This window comes from Alosa pseudoharengus, unplaced genomic scaffold (genome assembly GCF_046254945.1).
Source record: "Alosa pseudoharengus isolate Yale_2024_CS ecotype anadromous, Long Island Sound unplaced genomic scaffold, YU_APseudo_1.1 YU_APseudo_1.1_scf_3, whole genome shotgun sequence".
In the NCBI taxonomy this organism is placed as follows: domain Eukaryota; kingdom Metazoa; phylum Chordata; class Actinopteri; order Clupeiformes; family Clupeidae; genus Alosa; species Alosa pseudoharengus.
In genome coordinates this window covers 38,958,659-38,979,293 of record NW_027468718.1, presented here as the reverse complement: position 1 = coordinate 38,979,293, position 20,635 = coordinate 38,958,659, and the positions used below count along the sequence as shown (strand labels likewise).

Here is a 20,635-nt window from a genome sequence, read left to right as displayed (position 1 = left end):
ACAGTGGACCAACAGTCTCCCTCGGAGTGCAGTGCCCAAAATTTGCATCGAACAATACAGGGGTAAATTGAGTCAAAAAACACATAAAGTGTCGTGAATATTTCCCTTTCCACATTAAAAATCCCAGGGGACACGAATCAATCAGAAGGCTATACAATATAAAAGTAACCTACTTTATTATAAATATTCGCTAAAACGAATAGGAATTGGAATAGAAAAATTGAAAAAGAAATACACACATTTTTGTCAGGTGAGACGACTCCCCCGCCCCCCCACTCGAACTGAAGCATGATCTTCCGACAAAAATGTGCATTTCTAGGAGAGCGCGCGCGTAAGTGACAATTATTTCTGGTGGTAGAGTAATGGATACCTACAATAATTGTTTCGAATAAGACAAAAAAAGATGTAGGCAACGAATGAAATGTTGGTATGGACAGCGGGTTAAGTGAAATACATCAACCTATTCTGTTCTTGCTGTTTGTCTCACGATACAGCCCGTAGCCTACTGAAATTATAGAAAGCCCCAGATGAATAGGCAAGATGTTTTGTGGAGCGTCGGGAAATGAGATATTTTATTTTTTATTTTTTCCATAAAAGTGGGGTAGCCACTGACCTCGTGACCCACCGACGTTGGACCCCCAAAGCACACTAAGACACTTGTCATTTTCCCTATAGACAGACCCATAGCTACACTAGACAGGCAACTGTGTTCTGTTCCCAGAGCATGCTTTCTCTGATCTACAGGCTTAGGTCCTCCTCGACGAGGAGATTGCCCGCGGATAATTTGCGGCACAATTGAATGGTAGCCTATTATGGAACCATGGACCGAAAGAAAAAGAAACAAAAAATGTTCCTGATTAGAAATTTTTTCTTCATTTAGTGATAAAGAGACATTCAATTAGGGGGTATTGGTGTCAGCGCTCATTCAATGTATGTTCGCGTCTGCGCAAAACTGAACCTGGAGATGACGTGTGTAGAAGCAACAAACAACGTTATTCAAAACAACGAACGAAGCGGATCCTTGCTGTCCATAAAAACAGCATAGAGTCTCGTCTAGTCTAATCAAAAAATGGCAATAACAGGTCTTTGAATTGGCACCCGAAATTAGACTGTTGTAGGCCTATAATAGCAAATATTGTAGCAAATAGCCTGGTGATGACACAGCTTTTAAAACATCTATTTCATTCATGCTGGAGAACGGGCTGTTGCACAAACAAATTAATTAGAGTGATGATCTGCATCTCCGTTCACCAAAAGCTATGGTTTTGCAAACCCATTCGCACAATAAATAATTTCTGAAAGGTTCTCTCCATTGTTAACGTGCGACATTTCTCCATGTGAATGTGGGGTAGTGTCAAGCAGTGAAGTGATAGCCTAATTGCAGGTAGGCAATATTCAGACAGAAGACACGGGCACTGCTTTCTCTGTTGGTATTTCTGTCCCTCCGAAAACTGTGTTAAAATGGTGTTTTTAGCAGTCACAATTTAATTTTCATAAGCTTAACCATTAATGAAAGTAAAACAAACATAAACAAAACAGCCAGATGCCTCTTCATAAAATAACAAAGACACCTTCAAAAAGTTCTATGAGACTGCATGTCGTTTGGAGCAGCGTATCGGTAGGCTAGCCTATATTACATTAACTGAAGATTTTCCGTTTGCTTTGGGATATAGGCCTACCGGTAATCCACTTTTGGATTGTTTGATTACAGTGCTAACTGTTGGGACTGTCGCAGGAGACATAGTGTAGGCCTATCAGCCATCGAAATGAAAGCTCATCAGGGGGTAATATTGTGGAAACAAACGTTGGGTAGGCTAAATTTATGGTCCATACTGTAGCATACTGGCGCATATAGACTCAAAGCAGCAAAAGCCGACGTTCCTAACCATGCTCACAAGTGCCACCTGGTGGTTGTTTGGGTCATTGCAGCTTCACTGGGGAAATATAAATAAAAGATGCGTGATTCACGCGTGAGGTGGAAGCGTTCCCATTCAAAACAGAAAGTGAAGAGATGTTTTAATAGGCAGAGGGTCTGCCACAGCGCAGCGTCAGACACGTTTCTGGTGTGCAAAGACAGAAAACGCCACACAGCTGCCATGCAACTGACACGCCACGTTCACGCCATGCAGCCAGCCTGAATCAGCCCTTAGCAACAATCCATCAACTACTGCCATAATGTCTTTCCATTATCTGTTGTAACGCTTTAAGCACCAGGGTTAAAAGAACAACACTGGATTTTGACATAAACAATTCAAAAGGCTATGGCTTGAAAGTGGTCTGAGATAAAGTCCTACTTTAAATGTGAAAATCATTGAGTATGATCAAAAATTTATGAAGGGGGTAAATTTACTTATCTAATTTGCATATCATGACATCACTGGGTGGCAACCACCTCGAATTACGGTAAAACTTCAAATAATAGCCGAGTCGACATCTGTCTCTTTTAAACACCTGGCGTGGCTACAGGTTTGGGTTAAAGGCCGGTCTCCAATAGAGGCCTGGTCTGTTTTTTAGTTTCGGGTTGTATTTACTCTTCTAAAACCCGTCACATTGTCTGTTTAAAGCCCAATTCACACCAAAGATACGCAATGACACAAAACCGTTGCAGAAAGGAGTTGGGTGTGAACGGGTGGATGTTGCACGTCGTTGCAAGCCGTCGCAAAGCATTCACCATGTCTAGTCACAGTTGCAAAGTTTTAGAATGTTGCATCAAGTTGCTGGTTAATAGAATGTTGCAGCTCATCTCGTCGCGAATCTTTGGTGTGATTTGGGCTTAAGACTGCGCACGCTAACGTTATGATTAGATGGGATTAAAATACTGCAGTGGGGAAAAGCTAGTCAGGTAGAACCCCAGGATAGGGGTAAGGTAATAATGCAATTTTTTTGCATAAATTGATAGTTTAGGGGGTGTAGACTCTGAATCTAATGGGTGCCGCTCCGGCTCCGCTTTTTTGACCATAAAAAAATAACTAGATGCACATTACTGTATAAACCCATCATGTATGGTATCAAATGAAAGCTCTTCTCAAAGAGAAATCAATGATGTCAGAGAACATAATAACTGTAAAGCCTGGTAAGGTCACACCGCTGAAATGGTAGGCTGAGCAACAAATTGTATGAACCCTCAACAATTAATCAAATAGACAAAGTTATAAGGAACAAAGTAGAACTTTCTCACAGATTCTGAAAGCAACTATATACAGAACATGTTGCCAGGCTGGCCTTGTACACATCACAAACATCAACTGTCTCCGCCAAAAAACATTAATTCAATCAGACATTTCTCCCTCGCCGTCATCAGTATCCTCCACTGAAAGTGTAGCCATCTTCGAATTTTTATTTGCACACTGTTCACCACCTTTGCAATGGCAGTAGGTGGTGCATGGTAGTCCATCTGACTGACAGCTGCAAGAGGCCCTGAAACATGCTGGCACTGCCTTGCATCCACAAGCAACAAGCTGTAGACCTGTTTTGGGTGCAATGTCAACAGGCACAGGAATTCCATACTCTATTTTCCAACCAAACAAGGATACATCATCAGTACACACTGGAGGTGTTTTTTGTCAGCAGCTCTCCACAGAAGGACTTGCAGCCGTGCACGCTTGATGTGTTCTGCTGCATATTCTCTTGTTGGAGGAAGACTCTTTATTTTAGGAGGGTTTCTTTTCCTGATCAAAAAAGGGGTGTGGCAGGTGATGCCATTTTAAAGAAAATGCTCAAGGGTGCCGGAGCAGCACCCGTCAGATTCTGAAAGGACACCCCCTTACCTATCAATTTATGCAAAAAAATTGCATTACCGTAAAACTCCAAATAATAGCCTGGGCTTTTATTTTCCCAAATCGCCAAACTGCACCGGCTAGTATTAGAGACAGGCGTCTATATGAGACAGGCCTTTAATTCCCTTTACACAAAACTTTTCCTCTGCAAAGATGGAAAATATTATCGAATTAATTATTTCAAACACACTGAATGTCTACCTATATGACTAGGCTATCTGATGACAATTACGGATCATCATTCATTTAGTGTTGAGATGTTGTTCATTGAGTGAGATACAGTAGATCCAAATAGCGGGGATAGCCAGAACAGATGAAACACGTTTTAACCCTTTAGCCGCCAGGGTTTAAAAAGAATAAATTGGATTTGTACATCAAAATTTCAAAAGGCCATGGCTTGCAAGTGGTCAGAGATAAAGTCCTACTGTAAATGTGAAAATCATTTAGTATGAACAGAAGTTTATGAAGGGGGTAAATTTACTCATCTAATTTGCATATTATGATGTCACTGGATGGTAACCACCGTGAATTATGCACATTTCAGTAAATACTAGATGTTGAACATATTTGAGCAGTTTTACTTTCTTTTTTTGTCATTTCACCGACATAACAAATGAACAGGAATACAGTCACATGTAAACCAACAATAGTAAACTATTACTATTACCACAAACCTTATTCTACTATACAATAAAGTAGCCTGGTCAAATCAGTTCCTATCGCGGGTGACTTTGTAGTTCTTCAGAGCCCTATTTTTACTACCCCTGCTGTCTTTACTACGTCCATTACGGACACTATCATCACCTTTACCACTGGCACCTTCAGCTACGTTGGGCAGAGGGTCGACATAAGCGTGGTATGCTTAGTGAACACTGTCGGAAAGACGCAAATGACGCACCTCCATTCACAGAGGCAGCGTGACTAGACGATCGCTCATATTCTCCAAAAGGCAGATTTTATCCTTTAGAATAAGAATAGATGAATAAAAGACCCGAGACTTCATCACACGTGAATTTTTTTTTCAACATTTGGTGTATTTCTGCTTCAATTTGTGCAAAACTATGGCCCGCATCGCTTCCGCGTTATGGAGGAAATGCACGTCTTCTTCGTGTGTTTCTCGCGTGTTTTCGCGAGCTTCCTGAAAACTTTGAAAAAAAAAGGTTGAGCTTGAATCGAAGCTCTGGGTGTCTGCCAACTAGTGGTCAAGAGTACAAATGAGATTTTACACTGTACTCGCGTCTATCGTTTGTTTTATTCAGTAATGACGCTTGTCGCAATATTGCGACATGGGCGGTTAGAGGGTTAATTAAACTTAATCTACAAAGAGATCGTATCGCACTGAAAGCTCATATTTTGTCACTAGCAAATAGCCTATATCGGTCCTTTGTCAAATACAGTTGCATTATCAGCCCTGACCAAAACCGTTCAGGAATTATTTATGCAAAAGTGGAACGTGCTTAATGTTTCATTCTCCCTCCTTTTCGGCACAAATGAAACAGCATGAGAGAGCATGAACCATATTGTTTCTCCCGTTTTGTATTTGCCAAATTTGACAATAGTCTACATTCAAATCATAGCCTACTTCCAGGCTAGCGGGAACATATTTTTGACCAGGGGTGCTGAATAACAAAATAATCATGGATGTCCGACGATTTCTCCCCCAGCATATGATTCGAATTTAGACAGCTAAATACGCCATTTCACCGCCGTGTATGAGTAGGTCTAAGAGTGAGAAGTTTTATAATGCCCTGGGCAGCCACATTCCACTGCAACTATGCGCAGCACTTGCCACTCGGACTCATCAATAAAAACTGTTCGTGCACACACCAGTCCCATAGAAGCACACTTGACTTTACATCATTAACCTATTTCAGTAGGTTATATAGCCAGAGAATGTCCGTAGACGGGCTCTGATATAGCCTAGTCTAAGGTAAATTCCTTTTCTGACTTCTTTCTCTTTATCGTCATGGCATTTAGAATAAAGAATAACGTTCACGATCCGTTCTGGTTTTGTTGCCAGCATAAAAACAAGCTTACCATCGGCCTATCCGTTTTAAACACAAGGGATGAATTGAACGATGACGAAGTCGGACAAATAGGCATAGTTCATATTGGAAAAAAATGTATACAATTTTGAACTCTAGCTTTTCCCCACCGCAGTCTTTTAATGGCATCTAATCATAACGTGCGCAGTCTGCGCCATACTTAAGCCCAAATCACACCCAAGTTTCACAACGAGATGAGCAGCAACTTTCTAAACATTCTAAAACCTTGCAACTGTGACCAGACATGTGAATGCTTTGCGACGGCTTGTAACGACATCTAATTCACTGTGACCAGACATGTGAATGCTTTGCGACGGCTTGTAACAACATCTAATTCACACTGCTGTAACCTCCTTTCTGTAACGGTTTCGTGTCATTGCGAATCTTTAAACAGACGATCTGACGGGTTTTAGAAGATTAAATACAACCCGAAACTAAAAAACAGACCAGGCCTCTACTGGAGACCGGCCTATAACCCAAACCTGTAGCCACGCCAGGCGTTTAAAAGAGACAGGCCTCTCTTAGGGACTCGGCGATTTTTTGAAGTTTTACGGTAGTACACACTTATGCCCAAATTCCACAAAGTTCTACCTGACTAAAACGTTTTTCAATATGAACTATGCCTATATGTCCCACTTCGTCATCGTTCAATTCATCCCTTGTGTTTAAAATTTGCGGATAGGCCGAGGGTAAGCTTGTTTTTATGCTGGCAACAAAACAAAAGGGTTTGCGAACGTTATTCTTTATTCTAAATGCGTACCACCATGGCGATAAAGAGAAAGAAGTAGGCTATTATTTGAAATGTAAGCTGACTGTTGTCAAATTTGGCAAATAAAATACGGGAGAAACAATATGGTTCATGTTGTCTCATGCGGTTTCATTCGTGCCGAAAAGGAGGGAGAATGCACCATTACGCACATTCCACTATTGCATAAATAATTAATGAACGGTTTTGGTCAGGGCTGATAATGCAACTGTATTTGACAAAGGACGATATAGGCTAGGTTGCTAGTGACGAAATATGAGCTTTCAGTGTGATACGATCTCTTTGTAAATTACGTTTGATTAAACCATGTTTCATCTGTTCTGGCTATCCCCGCTATTTGGATCTTACTGTATCTCACTCAATGAACAACATCTCAACAATAAATTAATGATGATCCGTAATTATCATCAGATAGCCTAGACATATAGGTAGACATTCAGGGCTCTATCTTGCACTCCAGCGCAACTGACTTTGTACACTTGCGTTTTTTTGTCTTTCCTATTTTGCAGTCAGTGCATATTGGAATTTTCCCTCCACAGGTACGTCTGTAAATTAGGAAATTCAATTGCGCCCACGGGGGCGGTTCAGCGAAAAGACGGGTCGTGTTCCGGCGCAAACGTTCCCTGTTGATATTTTGCAGTTTCAGAAAACAATTCCGCCACAGACCAGGAACACCCTGGTCTAAAGTCAGTGGCACAAATTCAGATGCTATTTTAAGGGCGTATGCATGGCCACATGCCTGCAGGAATGAATGCGTTGCACACCGATCTACAGACACCCCCATGCACAGACGGAAACATTCAAAGCCTTGATAATATTTGTCCATTTCCCGGTTTTGTTCGTGCATTGGTCACCTAAAAATTGAGTAGCCTATATAGTACAACGTCTACATGCAATATCTTTACAACAACGCCTAATTACGACCTATTCATTTGGACAACTTTATACAGCCCTATAAAGGCTAAAGTTACCTTTTAGTTTTGTTCCAATTTACCGTTGCATATGGCTTTAAACATTGTGTGTGCTTTAACATCAGCCTAAGCATTATTCCAACTGCGCTAAGGTTTTGACAAGCACCACAATTTTGCCTACCTTGTTGTAGCCCATCTGAAATAACTCCCAACTTTGCTATGTTCCCTCCATCCTTTTGTTGTTTTCAAAAAATGTATTATATTCATGATGGCCTTGAAGTCTTGAGTTAGTGAATTAGCTTAAATCAGCTTATTATGTGCTGTTAACCAGCAACCATAGATAGTAAAAGAAAGCAGCAAGTATGGCTACAGTTTCTGTAGTTGCTGCGTCCATTCATTGTTGAGATGTGAAATGTGATGTGAAAAATAGGCATAAATCTAGCGTAAACATTTCCACGAATCACGGATGTGTTGATGACATAAATTAGGAAATATTAGAGGACTTAAGGAGACGTGATGTTTAAAGGGACACCAGGCAACGTTTTCGTGTTAATTAATCATCTTCGTAAGTCGGTATATGGTTAAATGACACATTACGGGCCGAATGAAGGCTCTCTCGCCCGCCCCTACTGCCTGTAGGAAGAATATCCCACTTGCAAGTTCGGTGTATCCTACCCGCCGACCGAAGCAGGATCAGTTTACAGCACAGAAGCAGGCTAACGAAACACTAGAGATTGTTGCAAACGTGTGTATAATGGCAGTGCCGGCAAAGAAGCAGCGAAAACCCTTGACGGAAGACGCAAAGAAAAGGAAAAGAGCTTCAGACCGAGCGAGGGGGAGTTTCGTAGAGAAAAAGCATCAGGCTTGCCTGGTGTCCCTTTAACTGCATGCCGATGCCATTTAACCCAAATGCCCCAGCAGCAGCACGGGAGACAAGAGCTTATTTGACAGAAGATATGCATTGTCTATAGAGAGGTAATGTTAGATTACATTGCAAAAATATCACCATGCATTCATAACCTCGTGATTCAGTGAGAGTGATCCCAAAACATCGGAAAGTATGTCTTTGTGACAATTCTGTATTACATTTTGTCAAGAGGAAAAATCAATAGCTAACTGTTCTCAACTGAACAGTGCTTATAGCGCTGTGAACGCTCCTGGCTGCGCCTGGCAAATCCGCCATCATAATAGCAATCAGCTATGGAACAAGCGTGCCTGTTGTTGACGCTCTGATTGGTTTATTGATCGTTAGGCCCAAACCACACCAATGAGTTATGTAGCTACTTCAGACCACCCCATTTTAGATTTGCGTCGGGCGCAACATTCATTTATCCCACCGGTAAAATAGCAACAGCGCCCAAGATCTGCCCAGAAAGCCACTTGCGTGTTGCGTTTTCATACTTCCATTTTAGATAGTTAAAATAGAGCCCTCGGTGTGTTTGAAATAATTCATTCGATAATATTTGCAGAGGAAAAGTTTTGTGTAAAGGGAATTAAAGTCCTGTCTCATATAGACGCCTGTTTCTAATACTAGCTGGTGCAGTTTGGCGATTTGGGAAAATGAAAGCCCAGGCTACCGAGTTTTACGGTATGCACCTTTCAGTAAATACTGGATTTTTGAGCAGATTTCCTTTCTTTTTTTTGTAATTTCACCCACATAACAAATGAACAGGAAAACAGTAAAATGTAAACCACCATTAGTTAACTATTACTTTCACCACAAAGTCTATGCTACTATACCATAAAGTAGCCTAGATAGTCAAATCTGTTCTCAGGTTACTTTGTAGTTCCTTCAGAGCCCTATTTTTACTTTCCCTGCTGTCTGTACCACGTCCATCACCCTTAACACTGCCACCTTCAGCTATGTTGGGCAAAGGGTCAAAACAAACATTGTCGGCTTAGTGGACACTGTCGTGCACACGCAAAGACGCACCTCCATTCACAGACGCACTGTCAATACACGATCGATCGTCATCTCCAAAAGATATTCTCCTTCAAAATCACAATATGTGATTTACAGACCCAAGACTTCATCACATGTATTTTTTTGTGATGTGACCGCTACATCTTTGTAGATAGATAGAAAATACAGTTGTGTCTGATCAAATATTTCCTTTCTTCAATTTCAGCTTCTATCAACTTTTATTTTTTCCTATATAGGTACAACGTCCCTGGGTCCCCAACTTACAGTTCCTGAAATCTCCCCTCATATGTGGCCACAGACAAGTGCCTCTATGTTGCCTCTCCAGGGTGGTGTGATCTCTCCACAATCCACCACTGCCTTTGGTGGTCCATCCATTCCTTGGGGGAATCATGGATCATCCCTCTTTGGAGCTCCAGCTGGACCACAGTCCTGGAGCCAGACTAATCCCACAGGGTCAGTAGGTGTCTGGCCTCCGTCTGCTCCCATAGGCAATCACTTTCAACAAAGTCCCTTGCCAGGCATAGGTGTCATGATAGGAGGGCAACAGCCAATCTCCATGTCCCCAGTACGTTTACCTCCTAAGCCACCGATTAAAGAGGAACCTCCAGTAATAAAGAATGCCTTCATGACCCTGGATCCTTTGGGTGAGAAAGAAAAAAAGACAGGAAAAGACATGTTCAAGGATTTCCAGATGGTTAAGCCTCCTCCCACCTCAATAGGGAAAGCTGAGCCAGCTTCCACCCCTAAGCTCAGTCCCAATGGAGATGAAGCATTTGCTCAGTACTTCACCAACAGAGTAGGTCTGCCTCAAGACGTGGCAGACCATGATGACTTTGACATCAATCAGATCTCATCCAACATCAATGGTACAAACCACTTTTCACTTTCACATTTGTAACGTTCATACATTGTCAGTGTGGTCCTATGATCACTTTATGTGTCCTTTCAGCACCATTTTCCAAATAGTTGCTCTCTGATGATTCCCAAAAACTATCACTAACATCACCAGTCTATTTTTTATCTTTCACTAAAATATGATGACCTACAATATTAAAGTTTAAATCCTGCTTGTTTAAGTCATGCTTATTGTAAGTTAAGTACAGTAATGTTTGTGGTTTGTGGTCTTGTTAATGTCATGTAATGTCTGTCTCCAGAAAAAAACAAAATAGCTCATCAGCCAGTAAGTGCTGTATCCTCCACCACCGCTCCTGTTTCAGCCACTGGAGTTGTAGAAGTGGCATTCACTCCAGACTGCAACCCGGTTTCAACCTCAGCATTAGATCAGTTTAACAATGCCTTTGGTACTGATCCTTTTGGTGTATCATTTGAGGTATGTGTCAAGGTCAAAAGTCCAACTACAACAACAACATTCAAAATATTAATTTACCGATTTTGTCTGTAAAAATGTAATTACTAGTGCTGTCAATCGATTAAAAAAATTAATCTAATTGCTGTGAACGTATTTTAAATATTTAAATTCAAATCAATCATTGAATAATCAGCATTAGTGACATTAAAGTTCAAAAACTCTTTTATTATTATTTTAATAATGGCCATAATAATCTATGATATGACCTAATATGCTGAGGAAATAAATTCAAAAGTGCTTCGGGAAGAAGGACTTTATTTTAATCAACACTTTATTTTTACCAATACCATCATGCCGTTTTTGAAAAGTAAATGTTCCAATCAATGATCTAGGCAGCACATTTTCTTCTCTCTCCTTCATTTTACAGTCTAATGGTTACTGACTACAACGGCTCGGGGTCAAAGGTCATACAGAATCGATTAATCTGCATTATTTTTTTTAATCAGTTATTTTTTCTCAAATTAATTAATCGAAATTAATCAGTTATTTTGACAGCCCTAGTAATTACAGAAAATTACAAATCACATACATTAATATATAATTGCAGCATGTTTTACAACTTTTGAACCCTTTATGCTCCAACAGAGCACTCCTGTCACCCAAACATCAGATAAGCCAAACCCTTTTGAGGACCCACTGGGAGATTTCTTCAGCTGAGAAGCTTCAGTCTAATGATGTAATTGTGAGTAGTGCTGCATGCGTTCACAGAGATACTTTTGAACATTTAATATCCAAAGTGAATTAAAATATTTGGTATCGTTTACCCTATTGTTAAGGTAAATACAATAATGAACATAAATTGCCAGGAATTAATGTGTGTTATAAGTCTCATTTATGATTTTGAATAGACTGTGAAAGTGACTACCATCATTTTGTATGTATGTATAAATATAATGCCCCTGATGGCTCACTTCGTCACTCACCACCGAAACGTAAGTCAGAATAGACTGTTGAAATATATATCTTATTTGTTTGGCCTTTTCCTACTTAGATTTTGTAAAAGACACAGTAGCCCAGTGTTTCTCAAACTTTTTTTCTGGGGACCCACTTTTTAAAAATGACAGACTATCGCGACCCACTCGTGACTGTGGTAGTTAACAAACTAGATCCTATAGAAAGCTGTTAGCTTTCCTAAGCTATATAAGGTATAAGGAACCAATGAGATAGACAACAAATTTTATGTTATTGTGTAGCTTAGTACCCTGGGAGTGAGACAGCTACTTTTTGAGTCACTCCTTAGAGCAGTGGTTCTCAAACATTTTCTTTCATTCCCCACTTTGATCAAGGGGGCATTCTCGAGCCCCACCTGTCCCTCATCGCTCTAAGAAAGTGGTAGGTCAAGCTTAAAATTGTCAAATTTATTGCAATAATGACAAGTTCTAAATATATCCTATTCAACAGAGATAAAATCAGCTGGTGCTGCAGATATAATAATAAATAAATAAATACATAATAACACACATATTTCTGTTTTCCAGCAACATATTAGGAAGCATAGGCCATTTTACAGCATTGTACAATATATTCAATTAAATACCAACATGCTGCATTAAATGGATCCATAATCCAGTCATACTGAGCACTGCTGGTTGGGAAATATTTTTGAAATAAACTTTGCAGGGATGTGATATAGGCCTACTGTTTAACACATGGGATCACAAGAGTGGCTCCCGAATCAGACGTTTCAGCGATTTCGCTCAGAAATCTCAAAGGCATAATACTGTCGCGATCGAGGCGCCTGTCCCATACCTCAAGTTTTTTTGGTGAATGCAGTAATCTTATTTGCTAGGTGAGGTAGGTGCTTGTCTTTGCCTTGTAACTGGACATTTAACTCACGTATCGCTAAGATATATCAAATATATCGCTAAGATAGGCCAGCTTCGTCAAGAAATGTTCATTAGTGAACCTGCTTGCAGATTCAAACATGCGCTCTTCCTCCAAGAAGAGGCGACTCGGAGCTCAAACACGCGCGACAGCACTTTACCTCGGGAAAGCCACCTTGCCTCGCTGTGAAACAGTACAGCCTTTTGGTCAGCTACCATCTCTTCGCAAAGTGCGGAGAATAGACGCGCTTTTAAGGGCCGGGTTTTGATGAATTTCATCACTCTCACAACAACGTTCAAAATCTCATGTAGGTCGGGACTAACTAAGCTGCCTTGACACGAGCGCTTCCCTATGAATAACACAGTGCGTCCATTGCGCATCGGGTGCTACCTGGGCCTAGGCTATAAATAAAAAATAAAATAAAATAAAACTGTTTTTCACGTCAGTTCGCGCCCCACCTGGCATGTCTCCGCGACCCAGTAGTGGGTCGTGACCCACAGTTTGAGAAACGCTGCAGTAGCCTACCAATGAACTAATTATTGTAACTAGAAAATAAGTCTGAGGTTATTTGCAAGGTGTCTGTCAGCCAACCTATGTTAGCAAGCAAACTTTCCCACAACTCCCCACAAAGTACTGCTTGTTGGGGAAGAGCTGATTTCAAAACATGACTGTCAAATAGTCACTTTACAAACAGATAACCCCATCATTGTAATCAAATATGTCTGAGTTTATCTGCACAGCTTATGTCCGTGAACCAGCATGTTACTTCTCACCACAGTAGGCTTAATGCTCTAAGGCAAAGGAGTAAATCTGCCTAGACCAGGCCATCCCCACAAACCAACTGACTGTGCAAAAGACTGTCAGGGTAAGCAACCTTGAAGGAGAGACTCTGTACAACAACTATTGTCTGGGTTCTTCACCAGTCAAAGCTTTAGGGGAGAGTGACAAAACTCACAAAAAAAGTTCACAAATCAGAGATCCAAGAGTCCAGAGTAGGTCAAGACAGTCCTTCTTGAAAAGTCATTCCAGAATTCCAAATCACAGCGATCCTTGGGCGCATGTGCGTTCATGACCGAGCGCTGTTGCAACTGCGCCTTGGCCTTTTATTGTGCTGCACAAGAGCACAATAACCCGGAAGTGTTGATTGCCTCATTGACCTGCTGTGAGAGCATGAGCCGACAGGGCTCGCCAACAATACCTCTTGGCCTGGAGGTGCATTGCTCCTCCGAGTCATGACAATTATATAACAGAGCACCAATCTCAAACATGACCTAACCATTCAAGTCTTGCTTCTTGCCTTGCATCTTGCTTTGAAGCATACATTTTCCCTTCAATCTTTCACTACCAAAACTCTGCTTAGCCCCATTTCACATGTTATACACAGCAAACACACATGTGCATCCTCAGCTGCATCCAATGCTGTGCTTTGTGGTGCTTGACAATCCTCCAATTAATGTTGACAATCCTCCAATTAATGTTGGCTAACCAAGCTAACTAAAATAAACAGAATCCCGATGGTCAACAGTTTGGGCAGCTCTATTTATTATACTACAGTAGTGGAAAGAGGGGAAAATCTGTGACATGAAAACACGTCGTGACTTCCTCACTTGAACGGCGAGAGCAGGCACAAAGTGTGTTGGCCCGTTCTCCTGTTGATCAGGTGTGAACAATGGACAGGCTGGTGAAGCTATTGGTAAAGTTATTTCGAGAAACCACTTTTAATCTGACGCCATATAATTAACACTTTGAGTGGCAAAATGCTAGCCTGACAAGCCAGACCCACATTAAAATGTAGGGTCTGGGCACTCACCGTCCGAGCGGCGGGATAATCGTTTGTTTTTCAAATTCCCTCTGCACGCAATAGGACAGCGCTGAGTCCCATGCGTTTTCCCACCAGCGGAGCTAGTTGGCTAGTTCAAACTTTTGCCAACTTAAAACCAGCTTAACTCGTGTCACACTGTTAGCCAAAAGCAACATCCATCTTCTTTGTTTTCAAGTAGCAGGGAATTCAAGCCAAACCAGAGAGTTGCTAGACTAGCCCTGGAAGCAAATGTAATTTGCTGCCGCTAGGGTGCGTCTAGATTTCTAGGCTAGCAAAATGCGGCAATATTGCGTTTTTAGTTTTTTTTTTTAATTACGAAAATAGACATTCTAACACACCTTATGTTTGATTTTGGGAACTCTATGATGATTAGAACTAAAATAGATGACGATCGAAAACTCATGAAAATGCACAATCTGGACATTTTATCATAACTCGGCTTTTGATGGTCGCCGCTTTGGGTCGAATCATTGACGCATGCAGTTCAAAACCAGGCCATTTATTTTCGTGGGTTTATCACTAGGTGGCAGTCTCGCCAGGTCTCGCTAGGTCACTTCCCGGAAACTTTACAGGCAACACTTCTCAGGTGCTGAAGGGGAAAATGAAAAAGTTGAATGCTATATCTTAAATGCTCTCGTGAGCATTTAATCTGCTGCCAGCTTGTGACTCCACATTGCCAAAAATGCTTGATTGCATTGTATTCTCCACATTTTAGCTAAATTTTGGTGTACCACATGACATTTTCTTTCAGTGAATCTTTTGCTTTACAATTACCTTCTGGCTCTTCTCTTGGCTGCCTTCACTCCTATGTCCTCATTAGCATTAATATTTTTGGCCTCAATGGTCCAGTTACGTAGTCTCTGTTTTTGGTTTTGGGGAAATACATTTCTAAATAAATGCGACTTATAATCCGGTGCGACTTATATATGGTTTTCTCCTGTTCATGATGCATTTTTTGACTGATGCGACTTATAGTCCGGAAAATACGGTAACTAGTTTATCAACTATAGCAAAGCATGGCATGGCATACGAGACTTTAGACATTACGGGCCCTATCATGACATTCTAAAGTGCATCGTCACTCGTCAAAAGTCTATTCAAATTTAGTAGGATGTCCAGTTCACATTGGGAGGGGTTTCGTTCTCAAAAGTGGAGCGCATGGCGTAACAAGGTGTTCCTAGGTCTTTTAATCAGTCATATGGGTGTGTTTGGGGCGTAACATCATTTTAAACCAATGAGAATGACATCTGTCATTCCCTTTAACGGCGCAACGCGCGATATGTCAAATAAATGCATCGGTATTTTGGCATTCAACGGCGCATTTGAAGGAGGCTGCTTGCAAGACCGTATGGAATAGTCATTCTTAAACCATGCTTTACTAAAACCTAGCATAGCCTTCACGCATTTGCACTCGTCTATTATTTGAACTCATTGGCAAAGTGAAACTAACTTCACCAAGGAGTCAGTCAACGACAAGACAGTTATATGCAGTTACTTTCACTATTGACTGACAATGGGTTACCATAGAAAACATAGGCTGGAAAAAGCAACACTTACCCTAATGTTGCTCAAATGACTAAATAAAACAACATTTATCCTGCAGAGGAGTTGCTTATATCTCGTGACAGTGCGTCTTCAGCTGTGCTCCATACTTGTCTCTCGCCTCTCCCCTAATCACTTTTAACCGTCATTACCAATTTGCAAATGATGGTGAATAACTCATCATGAGATGTACAGTATTTCGTAATATCTTTATTCTAATTATGTTTACCATTGTAATCGTGCAATTTGTAATGCTTTGCATGGACGTGCGCTGGTGTGCGTTCATGAATGATAGAAGGATGGTGCGTGCACCTGCCAATATGACTGTTGACATGCGCTCTTAAAATAGCATATGAACAACTCGCCATTGACTTCTGACCAGGTTTAGGTGGTGTATGATAGCGATTTTTAGACAATGCGCCAGGTCCCTCCCTAGGTTGTTAATTGCCACACCCCTGGGCGCAATGCTTAAAAAATAAAGGTGCAAAATAACGAATTCAACTTCGCGCAGGTGAATAACGAACTTTACGCCATGCGCTGGTGACCGAAAATACAGCCCTAAGCCTTAATGGTCATTTTGACCAATATCACTTCAATTGAATGTGAGGGCTTTTTCACATATATTCCCTTTGAAAAGAACCAAACTCAGTCCACTAAAAGGGGACCAGAAAGAGGACCAAAACATAAGGGACTTTTTGTATTCACATTGTGAGTTCATTTAAGGCGAGACACTACAGGTGAATAGGGTAAAATTTTTAAATAAAAGACATCACCATGAAACTTCCTCAGTTGATTACTTACACAAGTATGAACAAAAAATGTATTACAAGTTTTTTAAATTTTAATGTTTAATTATGCAAATTAGGCATTATCTCATTAAATATGCGCAAATTTGCATATATTTTCGGTAGATAGATCTGAACATATGATAAAGCCTGGTACAAAATTATTCTTTCATTTTGTTTGCATACAAGATAAAAATAAAATTACAGAGGGATTTCAGGATATCTGCTTTCATTACCCAGGAAATCAGAATATACTGTCCATAGCCTTAAAAAATCGATTTTTGCCTTATATTTTTGATTAAAATGTCACATAAATCAGGCCAGGAATGATTTATTAACACATCCCTCTGTAAATATCTTCAGAATACTGCTAAGTGTATATCTGGAAAGTTTGGTGTACATAGGTGCTACATAGGCTGAGATGTTTCTACTGGAAAATGATAAAAACTCAATTTGAGAAAACAGCCTTGGAACACAGCCAAGAGATTCCGTTCTCAGCCTAGACTCGCCTTTGAACTTTCGCGATTGGTTGCGGTTACAAAGGAAGTGTCCATATTTGGATAGCACAACGTCATGCAGGAAAAACAGAGCTTTCCAACGGTACTACACATGTTGGGCTCTATCTTCCGTGCCGGCGCAATTGACTTTGTATACTCGCGCGTTTGTCTTTCCTATTTTGCAGTCAGCGCATATTGGAATTTTCCCTCCACAGGTACATGCCTGTAAATTAGGGAATTCGATTGCGCCCACGGGGGCGGTTCAGCGAAAAGACGGGGCGTGTTCCGGCGCAAACGTTCACTGTTGATATTTTGCAGTTTCAGAAAACAATTCCGCCACAGACCAGGAACTCCCTGGTCTAAAGTCTGTGGCGAAAATGCAGATGCTATTTTAAGGGCGCATGCATGACCACAGGCCTGCATGAATGAATGCGTTGCACACCAATCTACAGACACCTCCGTGCACAGACGGAAACATTCAAAGCCTTGATAATATTTGTCCATTTCCCGGTTTTGTTCGTGCATTGGTGACCTAAATATTTAGTAGCCTATATAGTACAACATCTACATGCAATATCTTTACAACAACGCCTAATTACGACCTATTAATCTGGACAACTTTATAGGCTACAGCCCTATAAAGGCTAAAGTTACTTTTAGTTTTGTTCCAATTTACCGTTGTGTAAGGTTTTAAGCACCATAATTTTGCCTACCTTGTAGCCCATCTGAAATAACTCCAAGCTTTGCTATGTTCCCTCCATCCTTTCGTTATTTTCAAAAAACGTTTTATATCCATGATGGCCTTGAAGTCTTGAGTTAGTGAATTAGCTTAAATCAGCTTTTCATGTGCTGTTAACCAGCAACAGATAGTACAAGAAATCAGCAAGTATGGTTACAATTTCTGTACAATTTCTGTAGTTGCTGCATCCATTCATTGTTATTCTCTCTCCTGCTCAAATAAATGTTGTGCGTGAATTAAGTTGATGATAACGTGTTTACAAACTCTGCTTTACAGAAAATATTGTAAATAGTCTACTGTCACGCAGTTAATGGGATACTGTGCAGAGTTGAAAGTTAGGTCAACTTAAACGAAGCCCTGCTTGGCCGCCTGTGCTGCGCAACGCACACTTAGCTCCTCGACTATACAATGTAGTTCCCATTTCTGTAAACCATACATAATTTCAAAGAAAAATATTACCACTCGAGGGAAATCAGTGTGGTGTCCATGTGAAAAAATAGGCATAAATCTAGCATACACATTTTCACGAATCACTGATGTGTTGATGACATAAATTAGGAAATGTTAGAGGACTTAAGGAGACGTGATGTTGAACTGCATGCCGACGCCATTTAACCCAAATGCCCCAGCGGCAGCACGGGAGAGAAGAGATTAACTGACAGAAGATATGCATTGTCTATAGAGAGGTAATGTTAGATTACATTGTACATTGCAAATATATCACCATGCATTCATAACCTCGTGATTCAGTGAGAATGATCCCAAAACATCGGAAAGTATGTCTTTGTGACAATTCTGTATTACATTTTGTGAAGATGAAAAATCAATAGCTAACTGTTCCCAACTGAACAGTGATTATAGCGCTGTGAACGCTCCTGGCTGCGCCTGGCAAATACGCCACCATAATAGCAATCAGCTATGGAACAAGCGTGCCTGTTGTTAAAGGGAATGTGAGATGACGCTCTGATTGGTTTATTGCACGTTACGCCCAAACCACACCCATGATTAATGTAGCTACTTCAGACAACCCCATTTTAGATTTGCTTCGGGCGCAACAGTCAAATATCCCGCCGGTAAAATAGCATCAGCGCCAGAGATCCGCCCACAAAGTGAATTGCGTTTTGCGCAAAGACACTTCCGTTTTAGACCATTAAAATAGGGCCCGTTATGTTTTGTATCACGGTCGCGGTAGAGCATGAAACGTTAGAAGACTAACTTTTGGTGAATTTAGGAGAAATATACAGGCGCGAGTAGACAAAATGTAATGAAATAAACACCTAAATGTGTAAATCGGGCTTAGTTGCTGTAGTAGTGTGAAAGAATACATGCTAAGGTAGCAAATTAGCCCAAAATCTCGAAATTGACCAGTGCATGAAAAAACGATGTTTTCACCTGCCGTGTCTCGCCTTAAAAGAGGACTCAGATCTCTTTCTGGTGCACTTCAGCTCTGATGGGGCCTCAGTTTTCAGTTCACACTATAGCCCTTTTTCCATTTTCAGGTTTTCAAACGAATTAAAACATAATTTGATGTAATTTTGAGCGATATTAGAAGAACCAAAACGGTTTTCCATTCAACAGAACGATTCTAGCGAATTAAAATGATGTCATTGTCCCTGTTAATGCGCATTTTTCTACTGCGCTGGACGGTTTTCCATCAACAGATCTAGCGAATGGAACACTTCTAGCGAATGTATCAAAGGTAGCGAATGGAACACACTATTATGAGGTCTTATTATGCGTGAGACAATTTTCAGATTTTCGCGCTAGCTTTGTGAACATTCTGAGCACGCGTCACAGTAACTTACATCGCTCCAACCCTTTTCAATCACATTAATGTTGAATTAACTCTTGTTAATCCACCTCTGGCGAGCGAATTAATTTATCACGACAAAACCGACGTTACATCAATATAAGCGATTTTCCATCACACATGTCGCACTAACTTTTTGATGCGCATCGTATTTAAGCAAATTATTTTATTTATTTTAATGGAAAAATGGCTCATATCTTCTCTATGGGTCTCAGACCTGCTTTGGATTATATAGTTGTAGTTGCTCTGGGATAGTTATGTATTTTCATCATCATTCATTATCAGGTTGGAATAATTATCATAACCCATAATTGGTGTGGTGATTTTTGGGGGCCAAGCAGCGAAGCTGCGAGGCAACCATTGTGATTGTTAGTTTTCTTATTATAGTGCATGAAAATGCACTATACTGTTCTTCCAAAATTTCTTATTACAGTGCATGAAAATGCACTGTACTGTTCTTCCTAGGCTTCTTCTTCTTATTATTATTATTATTATTACAGTGCATGAAAATGCACTGTACTGTTCTTCCTAGGCTTTTTCTTATTAGAGTGCATGAAAATGCACTCTATTGTTATCCGATTTATTACAGTGCATGAAAATGCACTGTACTGTTCTTCCTAGACTTTTTATAGTGAATGAAAATGCACTATACTGTTCTTCCTAGGATTCTTATTACAGTGCATGAAAATGCACTGTAATGTTCTTCCTAGGCAACTTCTTCTTATTACAGTGCATGAAAATGCACTGTACTGTTCTTCCTAGGCAACAACTTCTTATTATTATTATTCCGCTTACCACTTTTTCCGTACGCTATTTCTCTTGAAA

General features: G+C 40.6%; 1 protein-coding gene across 2 annotated transcripts in view; it reads left to right on the top strand.

The window, feature by feature from the left end:
• LOC143100768 (disabled homolog 2-like) overlaps positions 1 to 20,635 on the top strand; it is a 281,849-nt gene that overhangs the window by 229,146 nt on the left and 32,068 nt on the right. For both annotated transcript variants that reach the window (XM_076264237.1, XM_076264238.1), the window contains 3 exons: positions 9,659 to 10,288; positions 10,577 to 10,752; positions 11,377 to 11,473. In XM_076264237.1, coding sequence (XP_076120352.1) covers positions 9,659 to 10,288; positions 10,577 to 10,752; positions 11,377 to 11,448 — 878 coding nt within the window. In that variant the 3' untranslated portion in view covers positions 11,449 to 11,473. The remainder of the gene's footprint in view (positions 1 to 9,658; positions 10,289 to 10,576; positions 10,753 to 11,376; positions 11,474 to 20,635) is intronic.